Below are 20221 nucleotides of genomic sequence, written 5' to 3' on the forward strand. Positions count from 1 at the left end.
TAGGTAATCATTCAAATCAATCTGTTTTTGTGTGTGTCTGCCTCAGCTGAAATCATAACGTCTTATTTCAAGTTATTTGCATATATTGTGCAGAGAAACTGATTGTGGTTGCAGCCTATGATAGCGTAATTCATGAAGACAAACCAAATACACTTGTTGGTTTATTGAGGCAATATTTTAAGCATGTGGAATGATAAATAAACTGTGATAATATAACCAAATGGAAGAAAAAACATATTAAAAACATACATTTTAAGTGTGATCGATTTGTTTTATAATGTACCACAACCAAAAGCTATTTTTCTGTAACTTATAAAAGTATCAGAAAGTGTTAAGGAAAACACCAACTAACAACAATGTATGAAAGATATATGAAATATATAAGCCTTGCTCAAGAAAATTGGGCTTGATGTGTACAGTGTTGTGGCCGATTAGCCTTAACAGTCATAACAGGCTAATCAGGGACATTTTCTGCCTTAACTGGATTTTCGCTAACAAGAGACTCCCTTCAATCAAAAAATATTTGTTAAAGCAGAATCCTCTGATTAGCCTGTGCAAACTGCCCTGGCTTATCTAGGACTAAACTTTACTCACATGCAAGTAGCTTGATTTTCTAGATCGAGGCTCCAATCATATTATTATTGACACATAAAGGTATACAAATGTAAGTGAGACGGAGCACTCGGGCTTCAGTCAGGCAGCTATACCAGTTACACTTAACAAACTTAATTTTATAGTGCACAATGCCTGAATTTAAAAGTGAAAAAAGCCTTTATTTAAAAGTTATTGCTTTAAAACTTAATCTGAACAATACATTAATTTAAAAAGAAACAATGATTTATAGGGCAGGATTAAAATCCATATTGAATTGTTTAAACATTATTTTGATTTTTTTGTAAACAAAAAAAAATTCATGTTCAATAACACAAAGAGGTGAAATTTTATATAAAACTTTAAAATAAGTGACATTTTTAATGTGCTACAATTTGTTTAAATGAAAAAAACAAGTGGGTTTACAAAAAGCTTATCTGCTACTAGGTTAAAAAACTGATTATACACAAGACATATATGAATATAATCATAATAACATGTTTCAATAATGTTTCAAAATGTACTTAAATACACCATGTGGAAATGCTTTATATGTATTAACATGTAGGTATGAAACAAAATTCTGTATCACTAACAAGGGTAATGTGCACTTAAATAACTGAACACAAACTGTTTAACCATGTTCCATTTGTATATTTTTAATGCTGGTGACCTTGAATATAAAGATAAAATTAAAAAAAAAAGATACATTTCATCACAATAGCTCAATTTGTTCTTAATGTTCATAATTTAATAACAGTAACCCACTTGACCTTGCCCACCAAATACCTAATAATTAGCCGTGAGGTCTTGATATAAGGTATATAAAGATAAGTTACATCACAATAGCTCAATTTGTTCCTTATGATATTAGGCATAATTTAATAATAGTAACCCGTACCATGACACAAACCTACTTGATAAGGAAGTATAAAAATCTTTAAGCCAAGCTCACTTCTTTTCTTGAATGCTATTGGTGCTTAAATGTTTTAATTCTAATAACTGGTTTAAAAATTATCTTTAAACATTCTGTTACAATTAAAGCACCTGTTTTGATACAAACATACCTATTAACAAGTTTCTTTTCTGTTTACATGAGTAAATAACATAAATGTTTTAGTAAGTTTATTCTGATTGCATTTCAGGAATACCTCTGAATGAAATCTCTGGATACACAATACTGTAACTTCTATGCATTCATGAATGATATTAAATACATAAATATATTTATACATAATTTTATTGCTAGCACACTTCTTTGACTTAACGCTAAAAACATCATTAAACAACCTATTAAAAAAAGATACAACAAGACGTGTCCAAACAGCATGGATGTCCTTGGTCAAAGTAGCTCTAGACCAGCCTGTGCATTTATCTCCTTACCAGCCTGTGCATTTATCTCCTTACCAGCCTGTGCGTTTATCTCCTTACCAGCCTGTGCATTTATCTCCTTACCAGCCTGTGCATTTATCTCCTTACCAGCCTGTGCATTTATCTCCTTGCCAGCCTGTGCATTTATCTTTTGTCTCAAAACTTCACATCTGCCAAAAACAAGCTGGTTATGGCCATATTTGACTTTGGACCACTAAGTGTAACCTTTACCTTTGAGGTAAAGAGACGGGTGATACAAGCAACTATAAGACAGGCTGTTTAACGGCCAAATTTGACCTCTAAGTGTGACCTGTTGTGTAGGGGGGCAAGTTTTACACATACAAGTCGTTCACATTTGTTCAGTTATTTTGAAACCCATCAATATATGGCAAAGTTATGGCTGTGACAGGAACTTTCGTACATACAGCAGGACAGACAGACAGCACTAACTCTGATGTGCCTGGAGAGAGTTGCCAGGTTATTAAACTTGGCTACCATGGTCATGAACATTTCAAGAAAGTTTAAAACTGGTTAGAAAGCGAAAAACCAAAAATTCGGACAAACTGACAGACAGTGCATAACTATGTTTCCCTTTCAGGGGAATGAAAACACACACACACACAAAACTAATCATTTAACATGTTGAGCTTCCTGAAAATGTACTCCACAGTATGTTTATCGTCCTCCATCTCTGTTTCCTCCGTGTGTATTCTGTGCAGACACTCTTTGAGTTCTGAATACCTGTGTCGAGTCTCGGAGTAGTCTGCATTTTCAAGGTAAAGTCGCATCAACTTTAGGTGGGCTGATCGATTCTGAAATAGATTTTTTATGAAATCACATTACTTTTCTTATGATCCTCGTGTTGTTATAATTAATTCACAAATTTATTGTAATTAAGATTAACAAGTGCTTTGTTAAAGAAAAAAACAGCAGACCCTTACCAAGTTAATGTCTTGGAGTCAGCTCAAATACATTTTTAGTAATCTCAAAAACCAGAATATATTTTTTACTATTTTCTGTAACCATAGCAACCAAATATTTAATCGGAAGAAAAAAACACGAACTAACTGCATATTTTCCATATGGCCCTTTATCCACATACAGAGTTCCATCAACTTAGCTCAAGCACTTATTTATGTTTTGCAGGATCTACATTGTATATTTTTATGCCCCCCTTTGAAGAAGAGGGGGTATATTGTTTTGCACATGTCTGTCCATATGTCTGTCCACCAGATGGTTTCCGGATGATGACTCAAGAACGCTTAGGCCTAGGATCATGAAACTTCATAGGTACATTGATCATGACTCGCAGATGACCCCTATTGATTTTGAGGTCACTAGGTCAAAGTGACCCACTTCATAGGTACATTGATCATGACTCGCAGATGACCCCTATTGATTTTGAGGTCACTAGGTCAAAGTGACCCAAAATAGTAAAATGGTTTCCGGATGATAACTGAAGAACGTTTATTCCTAGGATCATGAAACTTCATAGGTACATTGATCATGACTCGCAGATGACCTCTATTGATTTTCAGGTCACTAGGCCAAAGGTCACGGTGACCCGAAATAGTAAAATGGTTTCCGGATGATAACTCAAGAATGCTTATGCCTAGGATCATGAAACTTGACGACCCCTATTGATTTTCAGGTCACTAGGTCAAAGGTCAAGGTGACCCGAAATAGAAAAATGGTTTCTGGTTGATAACTCAAGAACGCTTATGCCTAGGAAAATGAAACTTCATAGGTACATTGATCATAACTCGCAGATTACCTCTATCGATTTTTAGGTCACTAGGTCAAAGGTAACAGTGACTCAGCTTAGAAAAATGGTTTCCGGATGATAACTCAACAACGCTTAAGCCTAGGATCATGAAACTTCATAGGTACATTGATCATGACTCACAGATGACCCCTATTGACTTTCAGGTCACTAGGTCAAGGTCACGGTGACTTGACACAGTAAAATGGTTTCCGGATGATAACTCAAGAAAGCTTACGCCTATGATCATGAAACATTATAGGTACATTGATCATGACTCGCAGATGCCCTATTGATTTTCAGGTCACTAGGTCATGGTCACAGTGCCAAAAAACGTATTCACACAATGGCTGCCACTACAACTGACAGCCCATATGGGGGGCATGCATGTTTTACAAACAGCCCTTGTTCATACAGTTTTTATCTAGTTCTGTAACCATAACAACAGCAATTCCCCTTTAACTTCACTATACATGTGCATAAAACGTTTGAACTTAAGTGTCACTTGATAATTGGAGTCTTAATCATTCTTGAAAAATATCTTCTTGACAAGAGCTGTCTCCATATGATGACATATGCCCCCAATAAACGCTTTGATAGAAGTTATTGAAATGCACTAGGTGACCCCGTGACCTTGTTTTTGACCCAACATTACCCATATTAGAACTTGACCTAGATATTGTCTAGATACAACTTCTGACAAAGTTTGGTAAAAATCGGATGAAAACTATTTGAATAAGAGAGCGGACACGAAAAGTGTGACAGACAGACAGACAGACTGAAGGACAGTGTAAAAACTATATACTAGTACCCCCTTTTCTTCGAAAGGGGGCATGAAAATGTGGACATTTCTGTAAAAATAGATTAAATTATTTTAATGCAATCAATTACTGTCACAATTTGACATTTGAATATGTGCTTTCAGCAACAAATGAAATCCACAAACAATAACTGTCCCATGAATAATACCACCTTAATAAATAATAAATATTTAATGATAAAACATGACATGCCTCAGTATGATGTCTATTAGGACCTCAAGGTCACACTACACCCACCTGGTCTCCGGGCGACAGGTCAATGACATGCCTGAGTATGATGTCTATTAGGTCCTCAAGGTTACACTACACCCACCTGGTCTCGGGGCAACAGGTCAATGACATGCCTCAGTATGATGTCTATTAGGACCTCAAGGTCACACTACACCCGCCTGGTCTCCGGGCGACAGGTCAATGACATGTCCCAGTATGATGTCTTTGACAACCTCAAGGTCATACTACACCCACCTGGTCTCCGGGCAACAGGTCAATGACATGCCTCAGTATGATGTCTATTAGGACCTCAAGGTCACACTACACTCATCTGGTCTCCGGGCGACAGATCAATGACATGCCTCAGTATGATGTCTATTAGGACCTCAAGGTCACACTACACTCACCTGGTCTTCGGGCGACAGGTCAATGACATGCCTCAGTATGATGTCTATTAGGACCTCATGGTCACACTACACTCACCTGGTCTCCGGGTGACAGGTCAATGCCATGCCTCAGTATGATGTCTATTAGGACCTCAAGGTCACACTTCACCCACCTGGTCTCCGGGCGACAGGTCAATGACATGCCTCAGTATGATGTCTATTAGGACCTCAAGGTCACACTACACCCACCTGGTCTCCTGGCGACAGGTCAATGACATGCCTCAGTATGATGTCTATTAGAACCTCAAGGTCACACTACACCCACCTGGTCTCCAGGCGACAGGTCAATGACATGCCTCGGTATGATGTCTATTAGGACCTCAAGGTCACACTACACCCACCTGGTCTCCGGGCGACAGGTAAATGACATGCCTCAGTATGATGTCTATTAGGACCTCAAGGTCACACTACACTCACCTGGTCTATGGGCGACAGGTTAATGACATGCCTCAGTATGATGTCTATTAGGAACTCATGGTCACACTTCACCCACCTGGTCTCCGGGCAACAGGTCAATGACATGCCTCAGTTTGATGTCTATTAGGACCTCAAGGTCACACTACACTCACCTGGTCTATGGGCAACAGGTCAATGACATGCCTCAGTATGATGTCTATTAGGACCTCAAGATCACACTACACCCACCTGGTCTCCGGGCAACAGGTCAATGACATGCCTCAGTATGATGTCTATTAGGACCTCAAGGTCACTTTACACTCACCTGGTCTCCGGGCGACAGGTCAATGACGTGCTTAAGTATGATGTCCATGACAACCTCAAGGTCATATTACACCCACCTGGTCTCCGGGCGACAGGTCAATGACGTGTCTCAGTATGATGTCTATGAGAACCTTGGCGTCGTTGGTGTACAGGATACAGGAGGTGGCGGGCAGGCTGTACATGTCCTGCAACATCTTCATCACGCTGTTACATGGGCTGGATGTGTCCTCACTCAGACTCACAGGGTCCTCTGTGGGAGACAAAATGAGCTGCATTCTGGGAAAACTAGGCTTAAAGCATGAAGGTAAACTGTCATCCCAGATTAGCCTGTGAAGTATGTACAGAATAATCAGGGATGAAACTTTCAGCTTTTGTCAAATGGTTTGTTCTCTTCTTAACTTGAATCCAGTGAAGGTGGAGTGTTGTCCCTTATTAGTTTATTATTTTTATTGTATACATATTTAATTAAATACTGCATGTCCATGGCAATGGTGAAGAGCAAATTGCTCAGAATAAATGGACCACTATGAGTACAAATTGTGTCTTTCAAATGTACACATAATGGTGACAACAAATTAAATCTTAAAATTCAGTCACTTGAGTAAGGTAGTAAACACTAATAACATGTTTATGGTACCCATGAATATGGACAATTTTATTGGTACACTACTCAAAAATAAGTGAATCAATAAATGTAACAATTGTGCTTGGCATATCTGCACTTTAGTGATAAAAAATATCATCTTTCAATTCAATGGCTTGAAAAATGAAGTAGTTAGCTCTACACACTTTAAACATTTTATATGGCACCCATGCCTATGACTAAGTTTAGGGCCACATAGCTCGTGAACAAATGGATTATTGCACATGAAACTGCTGTCTCCTATGTCTGCACTTTATGGTGATGGCAAGTTTAAACAAGAGCACTGCATAACGGGTGCCAACGCTCGGCTGCGGTTGCAGTTTTGAATAAAAGAAAGATTGTCAGATTATTATTTTTTTAGAGGTCACAGTGACCTTAACCTTTGTCCAAGTGACCCCAAAAATGGGTGTGGCATGTAGAATTCATCAAGGTGCACCTACATATGAAGTTTCAAAGATGTAGGTGGAAGCACTTTGATTTTAGAAACAAATGTCATGGTTTTAGCACGACGCGGACGGTAGACGCCGGACTGGCTATCACAATACCTCGTGTTTTCTCCGAAAACAGCCGAGCTTATAAAATCACTAAAGAAATGTACTTCTTTGTTCAATAAACTTATATTGTTTTATGCGGACAGACCGATTGATAGATCAACAAACCTATGGAGTGACTCGAATATAACCCATTTCATAGTTTATCTCCATGTTGTTTCTCTCAAAGGCATACCCCACACATAAATTTAATAATACATACCATCTCTATTGAAAAGCAGAAGTATATTTTCAGTCAATGCTTTCACACGATACATCTCTATTTTACAGCCTGTGGATAGTCTCTGTCAACACTTTCACACATACCATCTCTCTATATTTAACAGCAAGAGTACTTCCTTTGTCAAAACTTTCAAACATACAATCTCCATTTAACAGCAATATTACTTCACACATACCATCTCTATTAAAGAGCAGGAGTATTTTCTCTGTGAACACTTTCACAGTCTTCTTTTCCTCCATCACCTGCAGGACAAGGTTTTTGCTGGGCACATGAAAATGGAGGTTGAAGGCTAGCACAAGATTTACAAGCAAATCACTGAGTTGATCTTCGTGCTCTCCTGAGGCAGGGTTCTCAATGTTGTTGAAAAGAAACTGAACAAACTCTGAGTTCAGGTGTTCTGAAAAAACAACAACATTGAACAATTATATTTGTAATAAATGCTAATGCCTCAGAATTTCAAGCATAATTTGTTCTACATTTTTCCTTTTGATCTTACTTTTACTCACTTAAAAAAGCCGTCTTTTTGTCCATCATTTGTTCTTGTACACTTGAAAGCCCAATTTGTTTCAACAATTGCAACAAAAAGCCAAACAAGTGTATATTCAATTGCAATTTGTCTAATAAAATAAAGAGAAATAACACTAATAAAAGTACACCACAACATAGTACATGACGTTTGACATGAACCTATACAAGGACATCTCATATGCAAAAGTTTTTTTCATGATTATTCTCAATTTTGATACTTGAATTAAGTTTATATACCATATGTTTTAATGTTTCCAGTGAAATGCACAGTCTGCTTAACAGTTGTTCTCTTATTTTGAGTTAAATGTAACAAATTAAAAATGCATGCCAAATGAAAGTACAGTCCCAAATAAATGTTCAATATGCTGCATGAAAAGGGTTTCATTCATGTTATGTATGCTTTCTTAACTGCCAATTAATATTATTTCTAAACACAGTATAAGTATTACTGTTATTCATTAATATAGTTTTTATAAAACAAGTTTCAATGATAAATTGTAGTTTTCTTGTTATTTTAAAATATACACAGTAATAAGTATACAAGTGTTATTTGAACAGTCCCTATTGAATACAATAACAGTTCTAGCTTTCCGGCTAGAAAAATGGTTGGTACACACACCTCTCACCTAGGCGGACCAGGTTCAATCCCCGTTCATGGCGCATGTGAGTTTGGTTGGTGGTTACCATACAGGACAGGTGGGGTTTCCTCTAGATACTCCGGCTTTCCCCCACAGCACAAGACCATACCAAAATTAAAACAAGAGCACCGCCTTGCGGGTGCAGACAGCTCATCTATTTTTTCTTTTTAAAGGTGTAGGGACCTATCTCAATTTCAATCACAAAGGAGGGAGGGGTGGAGTGGAGGGGGTGTATAGTGTGGGGGTGTGGTCATTTATTACATTATCTTCCAAAAATGCAATTTTTAAAAAAAAAAATTGGGGGGGGGATTCTTGGGTGGGATGGTTGGACGGTATTTTAAAAATAAAATAATAAAAATAAATATTTGTGTTTTTTAACCATGTTTGAAAAAAACAAGAGATATGTTTGACAGAAACACAATGCCCCCTATTGCGCCGCTTTGAATTTTTTATTTTTTATTTTATTTTTACCTTAGACCTCGAAGGATGACCTTGACCTTGAACTTCAACCACTCAAAATGTGCAGCTTTATGAGAACGCCGCTTTGAAATATTAATTTTTTGACCTTTGACCTCGAAGGATGACCTTGACCTTGAAAGATGACCTTGACCTTGAACTTCCACCACTCAAAATGTGTAGTTTCATGATAATGCCGCCTTGATTTTTTTTTGACCTTTGACCTTGAATGATGACCGTGACCTTGAACTTCCACCACTCAAAATGTGCAGCTTCATGAGAATGCTGCTATGAAATTAAAAAAAAAAATGACCTTTGACCTTGAAGGATGACTTTGACCTTGAAAGATGACCTTGACCTTGAACTTCCACCGATCAAAATGTGCAGCTTCATGAGATACACATGCATGCCAAATATCAAGTTGCTATCTTCAATATTTTAAAAGTTACGGCCAATGTTAAAGTTTTCGGACGGACAGACGCCATATATTTGACATTTGACCTTGAAGGATGACCTTGACTTTCACCTTTCACCACTCAAAATGTTCAGCTCCATGAGATACACATGCATGCCAAATATCAAATTGCTATCTTCAATATTGAAAAAGTTATGGCCTATGTTAAAGTTTTCGGATGGACAGACGCCATAAATTTGACATTTGACCTTGAAGAATGACCTTGACCTTTCACCACTCAAAATGTGCAGCTCCATGAGATACACGTGCATGCCAAATATCAAGTTGCTATCTTCAATAGTTGAAAAGTTATGGCCAATGTAAAAGTTTTTTTTGGACGGACGGACGGACGGACTAACTGACATACTGACACACTAAAATACTGACGGACAGTTTAACTGCTATATGCCACCCTACCGAGGGCATAAACAAAAATTTGGGGTGGGGGGTGGGGGTATAGTGTGAGGGTGTGGTGGTCATTTATTTGATGATCTTTAAAAAAAAAATTGGGGGGGATTGAGGGGGGGATTCGGGGGGCTTGGGGGATGGTTTGGGTGGAGTCTATTGTGGTATGTCAGGTTATAGTTGTTTTGTCAAAGTATCAATCAAATCTAATCATAAATAAATAAGTTATGGCAATTTTCCCAAAATGTAATAATTTGACCTTGAGAGTCAAGGTCATTCAAAGGTCGAGGTAAAATTCAACTTGCCAGGTACAGTACCCTCATTATAGCATGAAAGTATTTGAAGTTTGAAAGCATTAGCCTTGATACTTTAAAAGTAAAGTGGATCTTAACCCAAAATGTAACCATATATTCAAAGTTACTTAGTCAAAAAAGGGCCTTAATTCCATAAAAATGACAACCAGAGTTATGCAACTTGTCCTTTACTGTCCCCTTATGATAGTTTGCAAATGTTCCAAGTATGAAAGCAATATCTATGATACTTTATGGGTAAAGTGGACCAAAACACAAAACGTAACCAAATTTTCAAGTATAAAGGGCCAATAATTCCGTCAAAATGCCTGTCAGAGTTACATAACTTGCCTACACAGTCCCCTTAAGATAGTTAGTAAGTGTTGCAAGTATGAAAGCAATAGCTTTGATACTTTAGGAAAAAAGTGGACCTAAACACAAAACTTAACCAAATTTTCAATTTTCTAAGTATAATATGGCACATAATTCTGTCAAAATGCAGGTTAGAGTTACATAACTTTGCCTGCACAGTCCCCTTATGATAGTTAGTAAGTGTTGCAAGTATGAAAGCAATAGCTTTGATACTTAAGGAATAAAATGGACCTAAACACAAAACTTAACCAAAATTTTCAATTTTCTAAGTATAAAAAGGGCACATAATTCTGTCAAAATGCAAGCCAGAGTTATCTAACTTTGCCTGCCCAGTCCGCTCATGATAGTTAGTAAGTGTACCAAGTTTGAATGCAATAGCATTGATACTTTATGAGAAAAGTGGACCTAAACGCAAAAATTAACCGGACACCGACACCGACGCCGATGCCAAGGTGATGACAATAGCTCATTTTTTCTTCAAAAAATAGATGAGCTAATATCTTTGAGTAAAAAAATAAACTCTGATTGAAAATTGCAGCTATAGTTCACAAATTGTCTCATCTTTCCTGAGTCAAATAGTTCATTAATTTAGGAAGGAGTGCTCACACTCCAGGTCTACACATAAAGCAGCCCCAGACCCCGCAGGACCTAAGAAACTTCTAAACACATACAAGTTTTTGAAAAAAAGATTGATTCATTGTTAGAACACATGCTGGAAAATCTTCAATTAAATGGCCTATAATTTAAAAAAAAAACAAGTGAGGTAGTTATTCTTTTCACAACTATGAGTAAATCAGTCACAGACAGAATTTAAAAATGAGTAAATTATCAGATACCATGCAAGCTGGCTGGCACTGGTTCCCCTGTTGAAAATATCATGGACAACAGCAACGCTACATAGCTGCTACGCTGGCAGTCTGTAAAACACACATATATAAAAGCATGGTATGACAACAGCAATACAACATAGTTCCTATGCAGGTTTCCCACAAATGGACAGACAAGACCTACATATTTTGGCGTATCATTTATAACAAAATATCGGTCTTACCAGATGTTTAAGTCTTAGTTCTTTACATAACTGCATAGAACAAATTAATATGCAGTTCCACTTGACATTTTTTATGTTCTTAAACACTTTGCCATCACCTGCGCATGTCCGCCGAGACAATGCCTTTTCAATTAATACAATTACGTTTAAACCTATATATTTAAGCTTGAATGCATCAATAGGCTTATCAAAACACTCTCAAGTTTTTTTCATAGGTATAACCAGTACTAAGTTTTTTGAATTTTTGTTTAGAAGAGACATCCTTTAATACGAAAAATAACATAAAAGGACTACACAGGCTAATCTGGGATGACACCTTATGCACATGTGTAATGCCCTGTTTTACCGGATTTATTTAACTGCCACTATCAGCTGTTGTACCAGCAATATTCAACTCTGTGGTGAGTACACTGGGCTTAATGCATGTAAGTGAAGTGTTGTCCCGGATTAGACTGTGCAGTCGGCACAGGCTTATCAGGGACTACACTTTTCGCCTACACTTTATTTTAATTTGAAAGAGACTAACTATAAACAGCTTAAAGTGTCATTCCTGATAAGCCTGTGCTGACTGCACAGGCTAATCTGGGACAATACTTTACGCTATAGTGTTTAACAAGCATTTAACCTCGTGTTTCCAGAGAAGGACACATAAGATCCCATATCAAGCCACTGTACCTTCAATATTCAGCTGTAGTTCCTTGGCTAGCTCTGTGGTGAGTACAGAGCACAGCAGTAGTGTGATCACTGGGCCCTGCTTGTCCAGCGTGCACATGGCCCCAAACACTTGCAGCAGCAACAGACGCAGCTTTAACCGGGTCTCCTGTTAGAGATATGAGAGCCTTGTTCTGGGAAAACTTGACTCAATGCATGTGTGTAAAGCTTTAACCTACACTAGAGTTTTGTTTGAAAGAGACCTCCTTTCAACTTAAAATTCCTTAAAAGCGGAAAGTGTCTTCTGTCGGTTTAGACTGCATAGGCTAATCTGGGATGACACTTTACGCACATGCATTAAGCACAGTTTCCCCAGAATGCTGCTCATTATTACATGAAAGTGTCCAGATGAAGTCCATTACATGGAAGTGTCCAGATGAAGTCCATTACATGAAAGTGTCCAGATGAAGTCCATTACATGAAAGTGTCCAGATAAAGTCCATTAAATGAAAGTGTCCAGATGAAGTCCATTACATGGAAGTGTCCAGATGAGTCCATTACATGGAAGTGTCCAGATGAAGTCCATTACATGGAAGTGTCCAGATGAAGTCCATTACATGGAAGTGTCCAGATGAAGTCCATTACATGGAAGTGTCCAGATGAAGTCAATTACATGGAAGTGTCCAGATGAAGTCCATTACATGGAAGTGTCCAGATGAAGTCCATTACAGCTTTGGAATTATGAACCAAAAGAGGGCTTTAATTAACAAAAAGAGTTTTTAATTTAATTTGTTAACATCACGTGCCAATAATGTACACTTCAGCAAAAAATATTTTCAGCTCCTCCAATTAATTATTTCTTACCAATTTGTCCTTTTTCAGGATATTTTAATAAAAAATGCAATATGTTTTCAACTTTTTTAAAAAGCAAGTCTAAGTTCTAACACAATAAGTTTACAATGTAAACTCCTTCCAAGCTACAGAATAAATAACCTTTCATTTTAAAACACAATCGCTACGACAAGTGCTTTAAAAAATCACAAACATAAATAAAAGAGTTTTACTGCTAAATATACGATAACTAAAGTCGACTTCTCAAAACTTGATTGACATTTTAGAAGTGTTTATACATGTATTTATTCAAATTACCTAAAAGAAGAATAACATTGTAATTTCCCATGTCGAAAAATACATTTATGTTTACTCACCATTTGGTAATATTGCACTAAATGATGAATGTTTTCATAGCTATCAGAGGCCAGGGCTCTGAGTGACACAGAAGGCTTGGCATTCTCCTGAAAACGTAACAACTATTAAGCCGTGTAAGACACAAAGATGATTAAACAATGCACCAGACATGTTTTATGGACATTCGACTGAAACCCATTGCTTAATGTATTACTAGGAATTTTCAGTTTCTGAAGATACTAATATGAGCAGCAACATGCGAAAATGCTTCCTTTTCTATATTTACCAATGAACATACAGACTAACAGTGACTCCATAGCACCTGCTTTCAACATTTGTTAGACCCAGTATACATTTTTTTCTAGATTCCAGAAAAGGGCCTAACCTTCCATTCTTGAGAATAATTAATCAACAAGATAGTAAAAGGGTAAGGTAAATTTATAATTTGAATAAACTTCATGATCTGCAAGCTTTTATCCTGAAGGGCTTGATAGATTTGTCTTTATGAGTCTCGTACTGGGTCGGCACAAGCTAATCTATGGCGAAACTTTACGCACATGCATTTAGCCCCACAAAACCATACCAGTATTGAGAGCATGTCAAGCAGGCATGTCGAGATGGTGCCCTCATCCTCATGCAGGGCCCAGCTCCTCTGCTGGGAGTCGTCCTTACAGGCTGTCAGCTGGGAGAACAGCTCACACAGGTGCTCATAGTCAGAACTGGCCTCCTCTGCAGACACTGCGGCCTTCACCACTGACTGCATGGGGGGATAGAACTATATATAAACATGAGCCTCACTCTGAGAAAAAGGGGCTTTAAGCATACCGATATTTGTAAAGTGTTGTACCAGATTAGCCTGTGCAGTTTGCACAGGTCAATCAGGGACCACACTTTCTGCTTTTAAGGCACTTATTCTATGCAGAAAGTATCTTTTTAGCAAAAATCTAGTTATGGTGGAAAGCACAGCACAGCTGACTGCACAGGCTAATATGGAACAACACTTTACGCACACGCATTAAACCCTCTTTTCCCTTAGGTTGGCTTACATGTTATACAAAGTAAAATTTCGAAGATTTTTTTGTCAATTTCTTTAAGGATATATTATGAACAGTTTCAGAGGATACATATTCTTTGAGAATTAATTACAGGACGTTATTTGTTGTCATCAACACTTGAGTAAATACACAAAAATAAAATTGAAGATTTATCCACAAATACTGGTAAAATACTAAGCTGTTTTCTTTGCCTTAAAAAGCATATTATAAAAGTTGTATGAAAGGCTCGCTTACAAAGTTCATGACCTCAATTAATACAAAAGAGGTTCAAAATGAGAGCTTTAGTTAAATCTTAAATAAACAATAATTTTCACTGACCAGAATAAATCACAGAACTGTGTCTTTGACATCCTTTTTAAAGTCTCAATAAAAAAATATATTGTGTATATGGCACATTGAAAATTACCTCCTCAGTTGTTTTATAAATCCTGTTGATAACTGAAGCAATTTCTGGAACATGTTCAGAAATCATTCTCAACACAGTTTCAACAGCTACACAAGATTTCTTGTAGCTAATGCCTGTACTTTTCCTGACTTCCTCAATCAAAGTGCTACCTAGGTGTCCAGAGATCTCCACATTTTCATCTACAACCATACCACCTCCACATAATATTCCATCTGTCTTCAGTTTGGAGGGTGATGGAAAGGGACTTGTAGCAGTGTCAATAGAGTCCACTGCAGATTTCACATTCATGTCCAAATTGTCTTTGACTGTATCTAAGTTTTGACTAGTTGATACAAAATGACTGAAAGTATTGTGTTTGGTAGAATTATTCGTTTGTTCTTTGTGTTCATGTTCTGTAACTCTTGCTGATACATCAGTATTTAAGAGTTGTCCCCCTTCTTGGGTTTTTATTTCATTCACACTGGTGGGTGGGGGAGGGGCAGATCTTTTTACTGATTGACGTTTTGGTTGCACAACTGAAATTAACAATTTCAAGTATTTAAGAGGTTAAATTAATATTACACAATATGGCATTGCTAGCTTGAACTGGGATAAAACAAGATCACAGCCATTTGTTAAAATATTGAGTTGATTTGGTGTTCTCCAAATTTAAATTGCTTGTTCATATACACAAGTTCAATGTATTGTTTTTTTCTAAGTACAAGTCATTGCTTCCTAAAATGCACAAACTACCTCAATTTATTACTTAACCATAATTGTTTCATGAATTATTCCATTAATTTCTCATTGATATTTGTTATAATTTTTACATCAAATGATTCTAGTGTGTGCAGGGCAAAAAAATTATTGTCTACATCAGAGATGTGAGAGGGAAGAGGACAACGACAACGAGCGAGGCTGGGTATTGTAATGCGCATTGGGGGGTTAGAGGTAGGGTTAGGGGTCGGGTTTGGGTTAGCCTTAACCCTAACCTTAACCTTAACCCGACCCCTTACCCTAACCCTAACCATAACCATAACCCAGGGTTATCTCCCCTATACTAGGCCTCGCTCGTTGTCGTTGTCCCTTACCCGATGTGAGATGATGTACTACTTAATGGCGAAAGGGGATCTATGGTATATTTCTCAGTCTTGAAGTCTTTAAACCTAGGAGGTTTTTATACTGTATAATTTCAGTCATTACTTCAGTCTTTAGACAAATACCACTAAGGGAAAACATCAGTTAGTGCATACAATGTATTGTATACCGGTAGTCTTGAAGCAAATTAAGCATACAATTTAATTTATTAATTAATTGAATTAATCAAAGAATAAAAAAGCAAATAATATATTTGAAAGGATATGCTTTTTACCCTCTTCATGCCCAGCTTGTGAATTATGCAATACATTCTGTCTGTGTTCTGTTAATTTTCTGAAACAAAAACAGATTAAAATTATGTTTGGTTGGTGTTGATAAAAGTGATGCTTTCATCAACCATGTAACACTAGTGTAACAAATGCCATGGGTATGTGAATGAAATGCTTTTCATGAATGAATTACGTTAATTCTAAAGTCACTTAAACTATTCATTGAAAAGTTTATAAATACCATAATCTTCATCAATTTACAGACCACATTTACAGACTCAATGGATAGGTTTTAAATCGGTTTACAGATATAAGTAAAAGGGTACTTGTTCATCTTGCTTATCTTACAAAACAATATTGTTATCAAAAGTCTCATACAAATGCAAAACAAAGTACTTAACTTTATGGTTATATTTAGTTCTCAGTTCAATAGCACAAATATATATAATATCATTTAAGAATTTATAAAGAATTTTTATTAATTATCATGTTTGATTAATATATATTTCTTTACCATACTATTTAATTACTCTGGCTAACTACCTTGTGTTGTTGTTTTTTTGAAACTGACAAATGCTGTTGATTGGTGAATATACAAAACTAAATAAAAACATATGTCATTATTACTTGAGATTTTCTCTCTGTATGTGTGTGTACTGACCACCTTTGCTACTAGCTTCATAATGTATCATCTCCAGTGCCCTATCAATGGATTTCAGGATCTCAGCAAGTTCTACCTGCATTGCACAAAACAAAAATTGAATCATTGAAGGAACAACCATTAATATCAATAGTTCATTATGATGAAACATTAGGTCACTGGTGGAAATTAACATCACACAGAGCTGCGCATGTAGTTTCTTTAGACAAAATTTCAGCAGCTCTAGTGATGACGTAAGATAAGTGTTTTATCCAGGCCGTTTTAGCGTGGCGCGGCGCCACGCCGCTATTTTGAAGCGCCTCGCTGCCCCTTTCAAAGCAAATCAGCGCCACGCTGCCCTTTTGAAAGGCCGCCGCCCTGTTTTCCGCCGTGCGCGACCTTATTGATAACATCTTAATTGCCTCTTAACCAAGCTTCTAAGCCGACTATTATCAGCGAAGATTCGCACGGTTGTGAATACGTCATGCGTGAATAACCATGTGTCAATATCAATCGATAATTTCAGTGGCTTTGTAACACTAATCGGTCCGGATACAATCGTGCACAGTTACTTAGGAGACTTGATGAAAACCTCGATATTATTCACGTGGAAATTGTGCATTTCATGCATAATTCAGTTAAAACAGTGTGAGTTAATAAAAATTAATTTACAGGGCTTGCACTAAGCGGCGTACGGCCGTATATTACGCCCGATAATTGTTTCCATACGCCAATTACAAAACCCCATGACGTCCACTGTACTTACTGAAAATTGGCCATACGCCGAAAATAGCAACCCGTGACATATTAAAGCTGTCGATTAAAATAACGCTCCACCTCCTATCCAATACAATTGGCGCAGGCTCATATTAAAGCTGTCGATTAAAATAACGCTCCGCCTCCTATCCAATACAATTGGCGCAGGCTCACAGTAGATGTGTGTTGATGAATTGTAGCAGACGACAATCTTAACACGTTTGCTGTTCACGGTTATGCAGACCGGGCTTAATTGGAGCACGTGCTTGTTTATTGTCACCATGTTTTGATTACAATAACGTGTGAATGTCGGCAAAGAAGTTGATTCCCCGTCTTGGACCCTGCTTGGCCAAAAGTTGTTAATTGTTGTAAAAGTAGTAGGCCTGCACCATTGGTTCATTTAAGAACATTATGACCCGTTTGTAACTTGTCAAAATATGTTAATTGGCAAACACAGATATGAATTTTACAAAAATATTGAACTTGTACCACTTATCATTCGTGTTTAGAATGTCGCAACGTACGCTTTCCGATTTTGGCATTCCACTTTCGACGTAACATAAATTAGAAATTGATGCAAATTGCTTTGTAAGCAAAACAAGTTTATATCGGAGACCAATTAACGTGTATTGAATTAATTGACAATGAACAAAAGACAGTACGGCGCCGTTCCTAATTACACTTTTTGCGAAATAAAATGTACACAATACATCACGTGGTCATGAAAACAATGTCATTACGCAGAACTTTCTGACTATTTAACAAAGTGTTAGTGTGTGTGAATCTCCATTTAAGATGCATATAAAAGACTTGTTTGTGCAATGTGTGTAACGTTTTAAATATAAATAATTGTTTAAGAGGGTAACTCATTTAACAGTATTCTAAGACTTCTTTGAAAAGCTATAGTTTGTATAAGATATATATCCTATGGTGTTTAATCTTGTTTTTTGTTTCTACATGAAAATATAAAACACATAATAAAATATACATTCTGGGTTTTGTTGGTTTAATTATTCAACAATAAATCTCAAAACTATACATACAATGTTTGTGTGTAACAAAGCTTGTTATTAAGTCACTATACAGATATATTTGTGCCCTTTTTATGGATGTCGCGCGCTAAAGTGCCCTTTTTTGAAATTTCGCACCACGCCCTTTTTCCTTCCTGTATAAAACACTAAAGATTATTGACACCTGTTCATGCATATTTTGAGATTTTAGTTTAATCTGTGGTGCTAATTAGCCAACTTTGATGATATAATCATAAACAAAAAAGTTGTATTGTTGTAAGTTACATGTAGCTTGTTGTTTTTCTATTTAGCTCTCAAATGTCGCAACTTAAAAGATGATCAGTATTTTACCCAGGACATCCAAATTGTTTTATGATGAAGTATGCCAGGTAGGCTTAGTTAGGCTTGATTGGTCATTGTTGGCTCGGGTACCTTATATGTACCCTGGGTACTCTAAAGTATACTTACATGAACCCTGGGTACGGTAAATATACTCAAACGTACCCCGGAATTAAAAATTAAATTCTAAATTGGTCATTGTCCGCATTTAAAAACAAATTAATTATGTTCACATTTATGGCAATTTTCTGTTAAATGGCCTCTATATAATCGAAACTCATACTCAAAAAGCATGTTGATTCAGTCTGTTTTAAAAGAGAAGTTTGTTTAAGATAAACAATATCATTTTAAGGTAATCGGTAACGCATTTTACGACATCAGATTTTGGACCGTTTTATAATACCACATGACTTATATTACACACGCCTACTATATGGCGTAATCATGTCAAGCGTCTGAAAGATACAGATGAAGAAATAAGTACCGGCTACATAATTTTTTAATTTTCAATAAAATGTCAAATGCCACGGGGGACAGAACATCGGATAATGTCTCTTAAAGACGTCATAGAATGTTAAACTGCAAAATAAGCACTCAACGAAAAAATTACAATCAACGTACTACGTCCTTAACCACATAGTTTTTTGGAATGTATCCGACTTCTCCGAAACCATTTTGTGCCAAGTACCAGTCTTGTTGAGAAGTGTCAAGCACGGTGAACTGATCGCCCGTTTGAAAGGACAAATACTTGTTCACGTCAGTTTTATAATCATACAACGCACGATACATCGTAGAAAAAATAATCAGAACAAAGACATAAATCAATGAATCATTGCAAAAACTGACAACCGGTGCATCTGCCAAAATTGGCGAGCTTGATTGTGCGAATTGCTGTCATAACCGATTAAGCGGTTACTTCCCATTAACAATTATTTTTTAAAGCAGGTAGCTTACAGATACAGATGTCGTTCTAGCAGTAGGTTGGTGTCAGCATCCTTTAATGCTAGATCCTCGTTTTCATCACTAGAATTGTCCCTTATACCTCCAGTAAATTTGAGACACTCCGTGAATTGATATTTAATGGGTTGATCGCTTAGGAATTTATCTAATCGTCTTTCAAAAGAGTGTACCGTCTTGGCGGATATCACCTGTTCGGGTAATTTGTTCCATGTGTCCACAATACGACAACAAAACGAATATTTCCTAACATCCAGTCTTGATCGTAGTTTAAAAAGTTTATGCTCATGCCCCCTTGTTGATTGACTAGACTTTTTCTCGAATAAGTTTGAGACTGCTGG

At 36.9% G+C, this 20221-nt stretch overlaps 1 protein-coding gene across 1 annotated transcript; it reads right to left on the reverse strand.

Annotated features, from left to right (window-relative positions):
• Nucleotides 1-148: 148 nt before the first annotated feature.
• Nucleotides 149-19803, reverse strand: LOC127855063 (NCK-interacting protein with SH3 domain-like). Its single transcript, XM_052390398.1, has 11 exons — nucleotides 19545-19803; nucleotides 16806-16915; nucleotides 16184-16242; nucleotides 14833-15347; nucleotides 13955-14128; nucleotides 13392-13478; nucleotides 12208-12352; nucleotides 11318-11398; nucleotides 7514-7735; nucleotides 5999-6171; nucleotides 149-2774 (listed from the first exon to the last, which is right to left on the reverse strand). Exons 1-11 carry the CDS (start codon nucleotides 19710-19712, stop codon nucleotides 2589-2591), a joined length of 1920 nt encoding a protein of 639 aa, XP_052246358.1. The 5' UTR covers nucleotides 19713-19803; the 3' UTR covers nucleotides 149-2588.
• Nucleotides 19804-20221: the final 418 nt, after the last annotated feature.

This window comes from Dreissena polymorpha, chromosome 13, assembly GCF_020536995.1.
Source record: "Dreissena polymorpha isolate Duluth1 chromosome 13, UMN_Dpol_1.0, whole genome shotgun sequence".
Taxonomy (NCBI): domain Eukaryota; kingdom Metazoa; phylum Mollusca; class Bivalvia; order Myida; family Dreissenidae; genus Dreissena; species Dreissena polymorpha.

Bases quoted from the DNA above. Each gene is read 5' to 3' on its own strand.
- LOC127855063 (XM_052390398.1), bottom strand. From the start codon at position 19,712: ATGTATCGTGCGTTGTATGATTATAAAACTGACGTGAACAAGTATTTG. The intron at 7,736-11,317 runs GTATCTGATAAT...TTGTTTTTTCAG, and splicing joins AGTGCCAGCCAGCTTGCATG to AACACCTGAACTCAGAGTTT. The intron at 6,172-7,513 runs GTATGTGTGAAG...TGTCTCCCACAG, and splicing joins CCTGCTCTTTAATAGAGATG to AGGACCCTGTGAGTCTGAGT.